The 18,028-nt window shown below is 39.4% G+C and overlaps 1 protein-coding gene across 1 annotated transcript in view; it reads right to left on the reverse strand.

Moving 5' to 3' along the window:
* The window catches only part of FRMPD2 (FERM and PDZ domain containing 2), a 42,894-nt gene extending 30,108 nt beyond the window's left edge, over window positions 1–12,786 (reverse strand). Inside the window, exons 1-7 of the mRNA XM_072870483.1 lie at window positions 12,663–12,786; window positions 10,041–10,198; window positions 9,028–9,093; window positions 7,613–7,798; window positions 6,611–6,737; window positions 4,616–4,747; window positions 3,928–4,007 (exon numbers count right to left, since the gene is read on the reverse strand). Of these exons, the coding sequence (XP_072726584.1) occupies window positions 3,928–4,007; window positions 4,616–4,747; window positions 6,611–6,737; window positions 7,613–7,798; window positions 9,028–9,093; window positions 10,041–10,198; window positions 12,663–12,786 (873 nt within the window). The remainder of the gene's footprint in view (window positions 1–3,927; window positions 4,008–4,615; window positions 4,748–6,610; window positions 6,738–7,612; window positions 7,799–9,027; window positions 9,094–10,040; window positions 10,199–12,662) is intronic.
* Between the last annotated feature and the right edge of the window lie 5,242 nt (window positions 12,787–18,028).

An 18,028-nucleotide genomic window follows, 5' to 3' on the forward strand; every position in this document is an offset into this window, starting at 1 on the left:
AATTTAAATGGGATGTCTGTAGGGATTACATGGTGCTTAACTATGGGTTTCTGGTCTTTGTGGTGCCTAGAGGCTAACAGTACTTACATCTCTTCTTCATTTGGAAACAGCCATGATTACAGCTGCACTATGCTAACACCCAGTCTAGAAAACTCTTGTTTGGCAGCAATGGTGTTTCCCTGGCTTTTGAAAAGGAGTTAGTATCAGTTGTACAATTCTCAGCTGTCCTTGTCTATGAACAGGGCTGCTGTACATGCCATGGCTGAAATGAGGCTAATCCTCATGACAGAGCAGAGGTCTTTACTGCTTGTGTCCCTGGGTTACCTATAACTCTTCAGTAAAGTGGCAGCTCAGGGCTGGATATGGTTGACACAAATGAGACAAATCAGTCTCAGAACTGAGATGGAAATGTAAATAACCCACTGAAAATGATGGATCACATACATGGTCTGTCAGAACCACTCCAGAACGCATCAGGCCTCTGCTAATGTGACAGCAAGGCAAGACCAATCCAAAATCCGAATGTAGACAAATATGGACTCTGCAGAATGCCTTGCCAGTGAAAGCAATGACTGTTCATACCTTTTCAACAGGTTTTTCCCTTCCACACTCTCTGTGGAGCTGCTCCCTGGTTGTTTCAGTCACAGTGAGCTATTGCTGCTTACCTGTCTGATTCTGACGGAGACGTGCTAGGGGAGCTGTTCTGGGAAGCCAGTGACATCTGGTAGGACACAGTGGTAAAGAGTAAAGGTGGAAAACTTCAATGTGCTTGTTTTGTATGGATTGTTCAGGGCCCAAGCTCCAATTCACTAGAGTGTTTGGGCTGTTTCGCTTGGAGCCAAACCTAGTCTAGGTGCACTTTAATTCTACATAAAGAGTATCATCAAAACAGGTTCAGATGGCGATCCAGGCATTTTCTGATAATGACATTGCCACACTAGTTGTCTGCTTCACTTGGTAATAAAACAGCTTCCATCTTTTAGGAATATGAGTTTTGATTACCTGTTTATGAAGAGCTTGTAGCTACTTTGTGTCCTTGACCCACTAAGGGTCGGGTCCCATGACCTGTGTGTCTGTGGAACTCTCCCTGAAATGAATAAAGAAAATTTCACAATTAAAGCAACTGTAGCAGCACTCAGCATCAGATCTTGGGACAATTACAACATGGAGGAAATTTAGACTGGCTACTTCCTCTCTTGTGTCCTTGCTTGGGCATGATAAATGGCTATTTGATAAGGCTGAGTGAATACTACACCAGCAGTATTCCCAGTTCTATAGTCATTGTTACTTCCTCTTCATAACCCTTCACGTGAATGTAATTTGGAAAATAGCTGTGTAGGTACAACAGCTGTTATTTCCATATGTATGGGGATAATTTGTGAAACAGCTTTTGCTCTTCAGAAGTTAGCCCTAGTATTCTTGGTCTTCTATTTCCAGGCATAGAACTGGGGGAAAAAGCCATGAAACTTCTCTGGCTTAATCAGAGTAGGATATAAAATCATTGAAATGAAAACTGTTTGTAAATATTCCACTGGTTATTTGCTACATTAAATATATTGTGCATGGTTTTAAATCATAAAAATCTGGTGGGAATATGGGATGGTTTGTGAGTCATTAGCAAATAAGATTTCTGTAATTTTTCACCTTCAGTCATCTCTGCTGCTACAGAAAGGATAGGCATTGCTTTGTCCAAATACATGAAGGCTGAAATTTAGAGGTAGAACCAGAAAGTGTTATGTAAGTGGTAGTTCCATGAACATTTCTTCTAGCAGCAGAGATGCTTTAAAACCTTTAGGGAAGGGTGGGAAGGCTTAATTTTTCTTCACTTGGATAATTTCATTGATCTTATTTGAAGAACTGCATATCAAACTATTACATAGGCAGAATGATAGAGGTGATAAGATGAGCTATGTGGAAGCAATCATTTAGGTCAGCTTTTTCTCCAGATGAAATATCCATGAACCACACCCTGAGATCTCACTCTGAATTCCAACATGAAAACATGACATTGCATTCTAGTGTACCAACCACCAGTTGCAATTTTAAAAACTAGAAAATCTACAGTCACATTGCTAAAATATGCATAAACATGCTTTTTCAGGCTGCAGATGGTAGTGACAAAATGTGAGATTTGAGATAAGCCAAATACTCAGGGCTAGTTACCAAAGTTAAGATTCAGTCCTGTGTTCTGAAACTACATGCTCTTTAATGAGAAAGCCTTGCAAAATTCTCTGCTTGCACTATAGGTTTCACATAATTGTATAAATATACTTTGACAAGCACATAAAATTCCCCTTAGTTTTTCTGTCTCAGCTGTTATGGCAGTGGGACAGGTTGGCTAGTTTCAGTGGTCAGACTGCTGTGCTTTGATCACAAATCCAACACATTCCTGATCTTTAAGTAACATGTGGCCCTCAAAGAAATTGATCCTGTAGATGATTAACTTATTATATGTTAAATGAGCTTCTACACTACAGTCTGGATACAGATATTGATCTCCCTTGATAATGGTGCTCTCCTAGATGTTAATATTTCTTTTCAGAGAAGAATGCATTTTTCTAATACATTATCTCATTAAAGAATGCCTGCAGCAAACAAGCTCTCACATTCTGTGTTTTCTCCTGTATTCTTAGAGTTTTGTCTTACAAAATCCTGAGTATGAACAGCTACCAATGTTTCCGTGGAGACTGACACACGCACAAATTCACTGGAATGAGCCTTCGTCAAGTTCTTGACCAAAATTTTTTAATAAAGGACTTACAAAACAGGCTCCTGAGTTTACCTTCACTATGTGCCACTAGGTATGTGACTGACACATATGCATCACATAAGGACCTGAGCTGCAATCTCAGGTTTTTATTGCTGCTGATATTGATTGCAATTCTGAAGCTTCAGAAAAGCAGTGCCTTCCAGGAGGAGAGTATCAACAGCAGCGGTATGAGTAACCTCACCTTCCTCATCCTTGGGGCTGAGAGGCTATTACATGGGTTGTTTTTTTTCCCAGGATGTATTTGCTTTCTCTCTGTGAATTATCTCCTGGCAGACTTGTGATAATGCAGCATGCACCCAGTTTTTTTGCCATGTTTCCTAGGGAAATTAGTCCCTTGAGATCATGCTCTATGCCTTTCATTTTTGCCTAGTAAATTTTAAACCTTTCAAATTTGGAAGAGTGTGGGTAATATGTTCCTATGAATTTCATGACAATCAGTAGCTGGATATCATAAACCCAAATTATTGCTCCTCAGTGAGAAAAAGCAAGGACTACTCAGCAGTTTTCCGTTATTTATGGCATCAGCAAACTAACCAGTCAGTGTGCATACCTTGTTGCATCGTAACTGATGTAGTGGACGCTAGGGTTATTGCCTTAGGGAAGAAATTTCTGGGATACAAAAACCACACATGCTTACAGAGCACGTTTAAATCCATGCCACAGCAGTACCTAGTATTTCATTTCTCATGGAGGCTCATAGAGGGAGGAAGTAAACCCCGAAGTACAGAAGTAAACTTCCACCTCTGGGTCTGGAAGCTCAGGAGAAGTGCCCCAGGCAGGATGGAAAAAAAGGTTGAAAGCAGATGCGAGGGTGGGTAACTGTGGAATGGAGAATAGAAATGGGCAGGAGTCTGAGAATGGGGAGCTGGCATGGTAAGCTTGGTTTTTTAGGAGACGCTGATGACATTTGGCAACAGGAACTTTTTGCTCTTGGGCAGCATGAACGTCCTGTCTAGGAGTCCCTAGCTCAGATTCCAGTTTAAACATGAAGATACACATGCACAGCAGTAATCCTCTTCCTGCTGAATTCCCTTTGCTTCACAGTATCCCCCTACACTGTGATTTAAGTGGCTTGGGAATGACCCTGACTGATGTCTACCACAGTGTCTTCGCTGAATGGATCCTCTCCCAAACAGTTTTTTTCATGCTGTTCCTACCATAAAAGGATTGAAAGTGGAGCTAAAATTCCAACCCTGATATCTCCGGACAAAGTAAATCAGAAGAGCAGCATTGCAACCTGGCATTTAGCACAATGAAAACAACACACTGAGCAGGAAATACACAATGGCTTTAGGACAAAAATGAAAAGAAACCACAGGGTTGTTTGGTTGTTTTTTTCCTCTAGATTTCAGAATTAGTCCCTTTGTTTTTGAATGGGCTTGAAGAAACATTAATCGCCACCATTCAAGTCTCAGGTATTATTCATAGATTCAACTGATTTCAGTGCTGCCGTCTTGACATTGCCCATGAAATGCATTTGTGGGGTAGCTCCACCATTTCTCATCTGTTTCAAGACCCCATGTGCCAGAAACATGCTGTCAGGCTTTGTCTGTGATCTGCTGAACAGCTTCACCTGGCAAAGGGGGCATAAAGCAAGAAAGAGGTGATGGTGCTGCATGGTAACCAGGGAATACATAGCTTTACAGCAGGACACAAGTAAAAAGGAATCCCATATGAAAGGATCTTTCTTCTCTGCAGCTTAGCACAAATATACCTCCCTAGTCATGTAACCACAAGTGCATGGGAGTACCTATTACCTGACCGTACATGGGTAGGCTCACATTTCAGGGGACAAAAGAGATGAGTACATAATTCATAAACATAATCCTTTCAGGAAAATCTTACCTCTCCTGTGTCCTCGGTTAGACAGTATCAAAGACATACTCTCAGAAATACTATTAGAGTCACTGTAGTCCACAGAGAGCTGTCTGTAATCTTCGGTTGACCGACTATAATTCATTAATCTGGACCCTTTGTCTGGAAACAGAAAGGAAATATGGTGAATCACATACTTTAATTATAAATCATTGTATCTGCATGATAACATAAATAACATTTGGCATGACTAATTTTTATATAGTCCACGTCTGTCTGTCTTCTAACCCTGAATTCAATTCCTTACGGACCGAGGAAAGCTTGGTAACTTCATTCTATTACTTTCATAATCTTATTCTGACCCAAAATAGTTCTCATAATTCTCCTCAATCACTCCAAATAAAACAAATCTAATATATTAATTCTATTCTGCACATTTAACTGAAATGTTGCAAAGTGCAGATAACCTGCAAAGTTCTCCTTCCTTATATTCTGAGGCCCAAAACCTTCAGCTGTAAAGTATTCTTTCTGTGTGCTGGATGGACAGTGCCTAGACACAATCCACTACCAGAGTCGGCTGCAGAAATTCCACTAAGGGGTCACCCAAAGTCATTAGGAAGTACATATTTCTGTTGCACCCTAACTTTACTTTGGCTGCATTGTCTCTTGTCCTTTTCCAGAATCTCTGAAGGTGATCACTTTTAATTAAAAAAAAAGAAATAAATTGAATGCTGCCTTGAAAAGTGTGGCTCACATGTTCTCAATGTAATCGACATCCTGATTCATTGAACTCCTTCAGCAAGTGTAAGCCATGAGATCTGAATCCCTAGAAAACACAGAGATCACCCCAGATACATAATCACTAGAATGAGTAGAAGGGAAATGGCAGGAGTTTGTGGCTAATAGGGGGTTGAAGATGGGACCATCCCTTTTGGAAGCAGCAGAGTTTTCACCAGCTTATGCAAACGTGAATCTATAAGCTCAGTTTCTGAATGAGTGAGTAAGCCAAAATGATTTGAGGGATGGTTTGTCTGTATGTTTTCAAAAGAATGTCCTTTTCTTATGACCAATAATACCTAATAAAAATGTTCCACAGGTATTTAAGCATGTGTTTAATTTTAGAAATAATTAGATATTTAGATATTTTCTAAATAGAAATAATAGAATAGTTAATGGAACATATATGTGATTTGCTGTATAGGAATTGGATTGTTCATATGCCCAATGTTGAGCATATCCAAAAAAAGCCTGCATAGCTTGGGCCAACCTTCCCCTTGCTCCAAAATCAGAGATTTCTGTTGAAGTGAACAGTACAATATAGAGACTAGAAAAAAGAACTATCTGAACCTGAAGTCCACATTTAGTTACAGTTAGTGAATTACTCGGAGGAATAATAAAATCTTGATCTTAGTCAAATGAAATGTGAAATTAGTATATGCTGGTTTATTTATAAAGTGAGCTGGTTTATTTATATAGTGGCCTTGTGTCTTGAAATCACTCCAGCAATCCATGTGTGAATTTATAAAACATCTTTTGAATAGAAAAATGGAACTAAAATAAAAAAGAAACCACAAATCTTTGCTTGAGTAATCAAATAGGAAGGATGAATATATATTCCTTAATGGCAACAGGATAACTCCACAGAACCCCACTCTTCACCTTCGAAAACAGACTGGAGTATACAAAGTACAAAAGCAGTTTTGAAAGCAGGGGGTTTTTTATATGCACAAGTTTTATGCAAAGTGCTTTAAGAGTTGAATCTGTGCAAGCTCATTCATTATCATTGCTTCACAGCCCTCAGACTATTGTCCTTTGAGGAAATAAGGAACAGAAGCCTTGCTGACTTGCCTCAGAGTCTTTCCATTATGAAGTCATTTATATGTAAAGCAATAAATATCCTATCCAACACTACATGTAATCACTACAGCATGAAATTAAACAATTCACCTAGCTTGGGAAAGACTCAGAAAAGGCTGGTTGTATCCTTATTAGACAGTTCAGATTATAAGTCTTTCTTTTCTTTACCTTGGTGAAAATTCATCTGGGAGGACAGCGGTGAGGTGTCTGATATTTTTTCATGCAGTCTTTTCCTTATCACATGACTTCTGTTAAGCTGAGAGGCTGTGCTGTCTTCGGTGACTACCCGCCCTACCTAGAAGACAGTAGTACTGCAAGTCAATGTCATATGATATGTGGACTTCAGACTCTCATACTGCAGTGATCCTTGCCCTCTGCTTGTCAGAAGCTGCTGATTTGCTTGGTGCAAGCAACTTCACCTTCTCAGATTAACACAGAGCAGGACTGAGTTTTGATGGCTTCATGCTCTCATGCTATAGCTGTGTTTAAGAGGGGACAGCCTCTGTTACAGTGGGCAATAGAGTGATAGAGAGCGCAAGGGAAAAGGTCATCTCAGAATGTTAATGAATACTAGTTGAAAACAGAAAAAAATATTTGCAGTGTCTGTTCTTCCAGTTTCATTCAGCTTGTCAACAAAAAATGTTTGTTGATACTTTGAATCTTGAAAAATACTCAGGTTCTCACTTATTAAAGACTTCATGTGGTCAGGCTTGATTGCATAGCAAATGTGCAGTTCCACTCAAGGCCGATGAATGAAATTCTCAGTATGATGTAAATGTGATTTCTTTGTATTTCACAAAGTCTGAAATCAGAGTAGCAATGGGGAAATCTTTTCTCTTGTGTAAAGTCCATTCCTTTGGGCAATATGAAGTCTATGTAAAGGTTATGATTGCTTCAGTATTAACCAAAGAAATGAAGATACTATAAGCACAAAAGATGGATTTCTGTTATTTCCCAGGAGTGTAAAAGTGGTGTGAGAGGTGGCTTCGTTGCCTCATTTGCTTGTACACATGCCCACTCAATTTCCCGCCTAGAAGTCTAGAACCAAATCTCACCCCCTTAATTCATACAAGCATTAATTTCAGGTAATTGCTTACCTGTATCCCATGTTGTTGCTTATCTGTCTCACCAAAGAAAAGGAGATGATTAGAGTATGAGAGTAGTACCTACCTCACTGACACTTCCCACAGCAAACTGGACCATTTTCTTTATGTAGACATTTGCTGGTAAGGAAGCAGATTCTTTCTGATGTGCCTCACATGCTTCCAGAATTGATTCAGGAGAAAGTCTTTTATGTGGCAGATCTTCACATAGTGTCAGCAAGACGGTGTGTAGTTGGTCACTCAGCTGGAGGGACTGAGTCAAAATGGAGGTACTGTTAAATGACATCTCCCAGTGGTCTGAAATCCTGTGTAAACTGGGACCAGGAATTTCTGTAAGCCTTTCACCCTGGGTGAGAAATGGTCACTGAATTCCTTTAGATGTTGGGAAAATTCCAGACAGGCAACATAACAGCACTAAAAGGAGCCTCTAATGGGATCCAGGATAGCCTTGGAGGGAACTGGCATCTACAAGGAGGGTCATCAGCCCGTATAAGGGGCTTCTTGGTGACAGACAACAGCTCAGTCTGCTCCACAGCTTTGCTAATTAGACTGTGAATCTTAAAGATTCATGCAAGTAAGACATGTGGCAGCATTAGCTTCAAAAAGGTGAGGAGTTATACCAGCCAAAACTGTTGCCATAGAGACCAGATACTTAAATTTTAGAGTCATTTAGCTTATAGAGCCTTTTCTCTTACACCATATATACCTATGAAAGGGAGGTTAAATCTGCTAAAAGCTTGTGCTCTCCAAATCAAAAACATGCAATCAAAGGCATGGATATAGAAATGAAGCAAAATGTGTGCTACAAATCTTTGGAAGGATTCTGGGTAAGCAAGAAATGTGAAATTTCAACTAGTAGAGATGCTGGTACAATTTGCTCAGAAATAAGGAGAGTTATTTAGTTTTATTCCAGCATCCCATTCTTTAAAAAAGCATGTAAATGTGCGCAGCACCACAATCATGCAACATGATGTTTTTCTTTTAGCCTTTCCTATCTTAGAATCATAGAATCGTTTAGGTTGGAAAAGACCTTTAAGATCATCGAGTCCAACTGTAAACCTAGCACTGCCAAGTCCACCACTAAACCATGTCCCTTAGCGCCACGTTTACACATCTTTTAAATACCTCCAGGGATGGTGACTCAACCACTTCCCTGGGCAGCCTGTTCCTTATTACAGTCTTGGAAGAAATAATCTTCACTCTTAAAAGCAAGGTGCAATTAATCTTAATGGGAACAATTCTGGTTTTTGAAGAAAAAGGAAAAAAAAAAAAGGAAAGTAAAGATGAGGCCTGACTAAATTCCTGATTTGGAAGAACTGGTATTTTTGGTGAAGTCTGGACCTTGACACAAGCTTTCCAGTTCTTTCTAGTGGTCCAAAACATAAAGCCCCTCTTACTGAGACTTCACATTATGCCTCTCAATCTTTGAATCTACCAAGATAAGACAGAATAAAAGAAAACAAAAATGTTTGTGTTACTGGCCTGGTTTGGAGGAACCTGGTAGTCTGCTGACCAATAGAGGGTCATTCCTAAGGAATACACCAACATCTGTCAAAACAGAAAAGGAAACCCTTTATGAAATACAGAAAGGCCTCATACTAGAGAGACCATCTTTTTGTGTCTTTGGTCACAAAATGGCAGAAGCCAAACAGATCATTTTTTAAAAAGCTAGACTAGAGGAAATATATATAAAAATACAATAGTGACTCTTGGCTTATGGACTAGATAACATGCAATGAGTGTTGTTCAGCTTGAAGGGCTGAGCCAGGCTGCCCTCTATCCAATGATGCCATGAGTAGGAAAAGAAATTTGAACTCCTTTCTTAGTTTTGAAGCTCTCCCATTGGCGATTAAAGCTCTCCCCTACCTCCGGGACTGACTAGCAGTCGTGTCCAGGAAGAGGATTACTGGAGTAAGAGCCATCTATGCCAAAGCTTCATGTTTCTGCATAGCGTCTAAGTGATCAGTTATGTGGGAGTCTGAAACTACTGTGTTCTACCTGAGGGAAGTATGCACTGATGTGGTCCTAGTGGTATTTAAAACTTTTGGGTACCTGAGTGTTGTACCTCAGAGAGACTCATTTGGCAGGGAGAAGAAAAGTAAATTGTTAACAAAGCTGAACATATTTCTGACTTCCTGGGAGTGCTTCCACTCTCTGATTGTATAGATACTCCCGCCCTGCTGCTTCTGGGATTACAATTACCATATCTGGTCAAATATCATGTTCATAGAAATATTATTCCTTTCTGGGGGCCTTTACAAATAATACATTTCTGCAGACCTTGAGGACTGATATTCAAAATTGATTTTGATGTTGACATGCATGCTAATCTAATGGTGAGCTGCAAGATACATGTAAATCTTTCTAACTGGAGCCTAATTTGTTCAGTGTTATTAGAAATGGAGTTTGACAGTAGATATCTGGTATGCTGCATTAAAACCCACAAGCTTGTCTTCATGATGTACTGTTAAGATTTATTTTGTAATATACCTCACCTTTGTCAGTCCTATGCGCTGGTTTTTACTTTGTCTGTGGAGCAATTCTGGTGCACTGAAAGGTACAGCTTCCATCTCAGATGTATTGTTTTGGAAGGACAAATTTCCTTCAGCGGACAGTAGTACTGACCATGGACAAATCACACAGATGTCAGGGTCTGAAAAATGTTGAAGATAATGGAGTTCTTAGTGTTGCATTCACTCCGCTCAGAAAATCATATTGCTGGCATCTCACCTGCATAGCCAAACCCATCACTGAAGTTTCCTGGAGATGTACCCAGAAGCCAGTGGAATCATGTTCATTTGTGCCTGGCTGATTTTGTCAGCTCGAATTCAGTGATGGTTAAAGACTTGATTTCTCTCTCACATCATTTCACACATCTAAACAATATATTGATTTCAATGGATTTCTGAAGCCTAAGGAAAGGCAGAATTACATCCCATATGCAGATTCTGGAGATCTTGACACTTTTAGTAGGTCTTTTTAGTAGTCTTCTGCAAACACTCCGCACTTGCATACATGTGTTAAGTGAATTTGACCAAAGACATCCAAGTGATTTCATTAAAATATTCATTAAAAAATCATGATAAAAAGCATCTAAGATCAGTCTGTTTACTTTAGAAAGAGGAAAAGCTGCATTAACTATGGCAATATTTAGATATAGGGTTCCTGGAAATACAGGTAAGTTAAAAAAAAAAAAAAAAGTTGGCAGTTGAACCACTCTTTTTCAGTCTAGACCGTGAGAACAGAGACCATTCAGATCTCCATAGGAGAAGAGCTCAGAAACATGCCCTCAATGCTTTGGTATTTTAGCACTTAAAAATTATATATTAAAAAATGGCTACTTCTTCCTTATGCATGGTGACCTTTACATCAGGAAAATGGATGGTAAAAATGGGTAAAATGTTAAGCTGGGAACTCATATACACTTAGGAGGGTTGTATAGCCAGAGGACCCAGAGATTCAAGACTTATGGACCACTGGTATTTGCAACAGCTGTGGCATTTACTTCTTTAGAAAATTAAAGGTCTTAAAATCATCAGCTAGTCTTGTCTTTTGCTCCTTCCCCATTTTCTGTAATATTGTATGCAAATACAACTAGCACATACTGGGAAATTTGTTTTAGAAACAGATAGCCAGCTTGTACTTTAGCCTCGATGAAGATTACCTGGCCTTCTGTAATGCTGGTCAGCCAATGAGTCAGCATACCTGCCTAACCAGTCAGTGCCCAAGCACATTGGAAATACTACTATAGCAAGTGGTGCTGACCATCACCAGGTCTAGCAGGATTTATTAAATCAAGCACAGTGCAGCACAAACATGGCGGTACTAGCCCTGAGAAGAGGCTGATTCCAGAAGCAATATAGCTGTAATTAAGAGATGTGGAGCCAGAGATATGCCTTAGTCATAGCAGGGATGATGCTATGCAGAGGCAGTTCACCTTCACTGCCCTCCAAGAAACTGGAGCACTGGGGATTCACCTTTAGAATGAGTCCAACTTGCCATCACTTCTGGACTTGAGGTCTCTAAAGACAGGTTTGAGCAGCCTTGCACTTGACCTATAGACCAGCTTGGTTCTACATCCCTACTTCCTCTTGTTTTACCCTTCATCTTCTGATCATAGTACCCTTATCTGGTGCAGCATAGGGAACATAGGCTGATTATCTCAGTTCAATAGACATCCAACAAGTCTTGTCTTTTTTTTTTTTTTAAACAAGAGATCAGGAGAGCATAGTATCAGCTTAGTGTCTGGCACTGAGTTGATAAGCTGTGATGGACCTGAGCTGAATCTATCCAGGTGGGTATCTCTGTGCTGCACTCCTGTGCACATTCCTGGTGCCTCTCTTGTCTGGGCTGTTCTATCCTCTTGTTACACTAGATAATAGAGAACTGACGGTATAGTCAACTTGCTATAGTATTCCAGTCCATTAAAAACTAGTTGGTAATAAAAATTCACCCCTCCAGCTATAGCAGAAGTTACACATCACTTGTTTTCAGCATTTTCTATTTTGGTTCTACATTCTCATGAGGTAAGAACACATCTCATCCATTCTCCCCTCAAAAGGAATATCCATTGTCATAAACGGTTCTCAAAATGTGACAGGTTGCTCAGCTGCGCTGTCTTGTACAGCTGGCCTTCTTGGCAAGCATTCATCATGATGACTTGCCTAGCCATTATGATAAGTCACATTATTATGATCAAGGATAAAAGTCTCCTACCAGCTGAATGAGGAGCCATGTGGATTTGCCTGTCCTCCTCTATCAGTACATGAAGGACATGATCCTAGCTGGCACTGCACTTTCTGTGTGTGTATGTTATTCAGACTATAGGAAGGACTCTTGTATCCTGTTCCACCATGTATAGTTGTACTGAGATGAACTAATATCTGATGTGTAATTTGGAAAAAAAACCAAAACTGTGTAACGATCTCTTAGGTAGGCAGAGCAGTCTGCATGTAATCCCAGCAGCACTGAAAGATTTCTCATTTTTATCAGCAATATGCTATTATTGCCATTAGTGCTTTTTGTCTCAACACCCCCCCCAAACCTCTAAAGAGCTAAAATAACTCAAGAATGAATTTCCAACAGTAAGAACTATAAGAAGATACTTTTCACCTCACCTTTGTGAAGGTCCTCCAGAAGCTGCATTGTAGCCAGGTACAAGAGTGCCCATATTTCTTCTTCCTCCAAAGGGCTTCCTTTTGCCCACAGGACCTCGGCCAGTGTCACACAGGAACTGCTCATGCCTGCTGCAATAGAAACCAGGTTTTGGACACACTGAAGTAGACTGAATTGCTCAAAGCAAACCATACTGATTACAACTGTACCCTTTTCTCACAATAAGAAATATTTTGGGAATCACCCTGCTTCTTTGTTCACAAAAGGTAGGTATTGTTCATCCCTATCTCAATCTGAGTAAGAGTAAATAAAGGGGACTGAACTAAGCGACCTCCTGTAATCTTTTTCAGCCCTTTTACTAATCATTTGAAACCAATCACAAGATTCTGTGGGGCAAATAGTTTTTACTCAGGAGATCCTTCATGAATATGTGCTGTTCAGACATTGTGAGTGGTTATCTGAATGGCAGGGCATTGATTTTGCTGCTTAATTGGATGCTCTTGTCTATAAAAACATGACAGAGTTAATCTAAGAGAAAAAGAATGGCAAAGCAGAAGAGATGCACTGTAACCTGAAAGGTTTATAAACACAGTCCAACCGAGCAATTGAGTTTCATTCATTGCTCAGCAGATTGATCAGTAAAAACTTGTAGACTCTTACTGAATTCATTGATGAGAAATTTTCTTGGTCAGATACCTGAGACCTACGAAATCCGAACATCCATACAAATATACATATAAACTTGCTTTATTTCACTAAACCAAATTAAAAGATGATTCCCTCTGTGAGCTGCTGAATAGCAATGTAGTGGCTTCCAGCACGCTGTCCTATCTGACAGGTACATAAGACCTGGCGTACTGCAGAAGAATGTTGGTCCACACACTCTTCCTGTTTTGTCTCAGCTGCAATGCAGCATCAGATCATTTAGAGAAAGGCATCCTGTAGTAAATCATATTTTAATGACTTACCTGTTGGAAAAGTATTGTCCTAGTCCCAGCCAACTAGAAACTGACTTGTGACTTGAAGAATCAATGATTCTTTTCCTCTGAATGTTTTCTCATACTAAATATTGTCAAAGAAGGTTTTGTTCTTCATAAATGGGTCTGATTTTTCCATTTCACCAGTTTTACATTTCTGTAATTTACTAATCTAGGCAGAACTGCTCTAGGTCTACACATCTGTAAAGAAAACTGAATCCAAGCTTAAAATTTGCTAAAAATTTTTGAACTTATTTACACTTTTGCTGTTACCATCCTGTAACACTGAGCTCTATAGGTTCATTGTATGCTGTGTAAATAGGGGCATAATGAGAAAAGTTGGAAGTGATCCATCTACTGCTTTGAGGTTTTGACATTGTCTGTAGACCACCAAGTGAGGATACCGAGCCTAGGATGCTATTGTCATATAAAGGATTATAAATGCCACTGTAAAATGACTTCACTTACCGCCTGAAAACAGATCTTCCCCCTAACCATTTCTTCACCCTCTGTACACAGCCCACTTGCTGCTACCATTTGCTCTCTGCCTGCAATAGAATTTACTGTGTCTACAGCTGATTTCTTTGCCAGCTTCCCATTTATTATGCAGTCTTCGAGGGGTCACTGCAAGAGCATTACGATGTTCTGGAGGACCAACTTGTTGCTGATTAATAGACTACTTGAACTTTGATTCATGGCATCTTGTCCTGGCTCACTAGCTTCCAAACAAGGAATCACAACGTTGGAAGAATGATCCCTTGCTGCAATCACTACGGGATTATGGACCAACCTAGTGACATTTTAAACAGAACCAGAGTCCTAATTTTAGTCTCTGTAGCTTCAAAGGATAGTAAAGCTTCTTAAGAACCTAACCTTAATTAGAAGAGACAGACAAATCTTCTTAATCTAAGCCATCACCATTTCTCTTAATAATAAATTACTGTGATAGCATTTCACTTAACCCTGTGGTACTGGGACTAAGCAATCAATTCACATCCCCAGAGCTAGAATCTGTGTGGCTTCTCCATAAGGGTAATCCACCAGACTGTACTTAGTGCTGTTTTATTTGAGACCGTGCTGGAGGAAGGAGCACTGCATCCTCTATTTTAGATAGAAGTGCTTACACCAAGTGATTTCAGTGCCGATATTTCTAACTAGCTTAAGTTACTCAATAAACAGCTATCCAGAGTGCAGGCGTTACAGCTTTATAGAGCCAAAGTGAAATCAGCAGTTACACCAGAGCTGCTTAACTTCTGTAGTGAGTGTTTTTTCCAAGAGTAAAAGTAATGTCTCAGATCAATACTAAGTATGAATTAAATGAATTCTGCTAGCAATGATGTGCAAATTTCTTCCAAAAATTATTAGATTGTATGTCCATGGAAATCATAATCTCTTTAAAGTGTAATAAATTATTGCTTTAATGCAATGTAGAGTTAAGTGATGTGTTATTTTACAAGCAAATTGGCAATTGATTTTTAAACACGCTTAGAATGCCCTGTAATTTGGGGCTGTATTTTTTACTTTCGGTTTTCAAGACCAGCATGATGTGATATTTGACAAAAAATATAACTCTGTGAGTGCTTGGGGAAAAAAATACATTTCATTTCCTTTTAGAGCCAGGCTACACTATGTATGTGATACGAGAGTAAAAGTGATATAAAGATATTGTTATCATTGTAGCACTGCACATTGTAGCACTGAGAGACCATTCATGGTCTCTCAATTTAACAAAAGCTGTGATCCAGAAACAAACAATTCTGACCTTCAAACAAGCTACAACTGATAAGGCAAAGCAGACAAATTAGAAGGCAAGGAGGAAAAAGTTAACAATAACCTTGCAAAAAGGGACTTGGTTGTTCACAATAACAGTACACATCAGGAAATGATGCTAGATCTAGTTGAGCCTGCAGGGAAAAATTAGAGCAGCAGAATGTAATCACCCACTTTGGAGTATGGCCAGGATATAGAGGTTAGAGTTTTTGTGCCTGGAAAAAGTAGCAAAGGGCTTTCAGTGCCAATTTGTGCTCTGAGGTCAAAGACAAATCTTCTGCTGACTTCTATGGAAGAAGGTAGTGCCATCCAAATAGGCAAATTAGCCTAAAATATCCTCCCCATTCTAATCTTCGCAACACATTCATTCATTACGTGGACTGTCTGAAGTAAATAGATTTTCCCCTGGAAGAATTTAATCTACTCTTCTTGCACAGATATGAAAGGTACACTGAGGTGAGGCTAACCCGTCATTTTGCCACAAACATCCACCTGTTTATCACATTTCTTTCTAAATTATTTTATTCTATTTTGGTACATTTTGTTTTATCATATGTGCAAGCTTTCATCCAAACAGTCGTTGAAATATAGGGTCAATGAAAGAAATTGAATTGATTATAAAAGATAATGAACTACAGCTTTGCATCTGAATTTAACACTTAATAAGTATCACGCATTAGTAATTTCATATGCCAGGTTCACTTTATGTGCAATTTGGCTTTATTAGATTTGGCAATCTTATTTAGTAAAATGTAAGGGAGCAACTTGGCTTTTGTCAACCTTCATCTTTACTTTTGCTGCTTCGTTGACTGTATAAAGACAACAAAAGAGCTAAAAACTATTACTTTTGAAGGGAAACTGACTTTCCCTTATCAAACACAGTCATGTGAATTAAACATCCTCAAGAGGAATGGAGCATCTGGATTCCTAACTAAATGACAGCCCTTTTCACGCAAGCCTATCTGAGGGAAATTACTGGGGAGCTGGTTCAGCTGTCGAATCAGTTTCTATAGCATTAAAGTTTTAATCTATTACCTGGATGATGGTGAAAAACAGATGAAAAAGGGAGATCATAGGACACAGCAGTGAATAAGATGGTGAGGAAGGAGAAATCACATTTAGGTTTTGAAAATATGGGGTCAAGTTTGTTTCTGGTCTACTTCTAAAGGCGTGGAGCAAGAACAGATTTGCCCCATTTGAGCATCCTGAAGAACAACTGGAAATGAGAACTTTGGCAAAAAGTTTGTATAAACACAAAAACAACAACAAAGGATTAACCTTGGGTAGGAACCAAACATTCTGTGAACTGGAAAGGCTTCTGTCAAACCAGAAATGCCTTTCAATTTTTACTGCCTGGAAGCTGTTCTTGCAGAGGTCTTGTCTTTCTTCTGACTGAACATCCAGTTCTGCTTCATTACTCTATCTGTATATTGCAAAATACCTAGTTGGAAACTTAACCAGCTTTTAAACTGTTGAAGGGTGTAAACAGATGTAGATTTTGTAAACAGTTGTGCCTGAGAAAGGTGTATTGCCTATTTATGGTTTGGACATAAATGCCCATCACAGCCCCTCTACTAGAGGTGATTAATTGATTTTGACATGAGTGAGCCAGAGAGAGGCCATATAAGCAGGTCCTCTGACAGATCTGAGAGGTTGCTAACCTCAGCCATTAACCTTGCTAAGAGACTATGAGTGTAGACTTGTACTGACAGGCAAGTGAGAGGGGGCTTGGAGCGTAACCTCTTCCATTTGCACCACTTCATCCAGAAAAAGTTGTCTATTTTATACAGTACATGTAAGCTGGTGTAAACCCACTGCACATGAAGACACGTGAAGTTGGCTGATACTGATTTTGCTTAATTTAACCACTACACTATGTGCAAGTATCTGAATCTCCATCAGTCACTTTCAGGGGCAACTTTAGAGACCATGAATTGTTTCTTCTATTGCTGCATTGAAGGACACACCAATAAAACTACACACAAGTCTATAAAAAGATGGTCTTTAGCCAACTTTCTCTAGATACAGTATTTTTCTTAGCCTTCTATCCCTTTCAGCTGTTGTACTCCAATTTCTTAGCTATGTCCAGCAGTCCTCTTTAGGCCTCAGGTGCTGCCTGATAGTCTAAAAACACCTCCTGTAAATAAATGACCAAAACCAAGAGGACCCAATCCTGCTTCAGTATAGCCAAAGGCAAAACTTCTTGTATCAGTGGCAGCAAGATGAAGTGGGAAAAATACTTTTTGGAAGAAGAGACTTAGCCAGAGGACGTCAGGTGCTATTCTGCAAGATGCCAAGCAATCTGCTTTCAAATATAAGCTGATCAAATGCCAGGAAAGATGGGAACTTGAAGTGACATTTTCCTAGGGTGTTGGAGGGCTAATAGAATGATTTTAAGGGCTGAAAAGGGGTCCATAGTAGACAGAATAGCAAGACAGACTTCCTAATTCTTAAAGATCTTTTAGAATGAAAAGCAGCTAGAAAAATGCATTTTTAGTCAGCATCCTTTTACTTGACATGAGGTGCTGGACAATGGGTTAATTAACATATCAAGTAATGTAACTTCTGAACACACCCAGGTGAGGACTTTGACCTAGATAAAATCAGTCTGTCTATCCTAT

This window comes from Ciconia boyciana, chromosome 8, assembly GCF_034638445.1.
Source record: "Ciconia boyciana chromosome 8, ASM3463844v1, whole genome shotgun sequence".
Taxonomy (NCBI): domain Eukaryota; kingdom Metazoa; phylum Chordata; class Aves; order Ciconiiformes; family Ciconiidae; genus Ciconia; species Ciconia boyciana.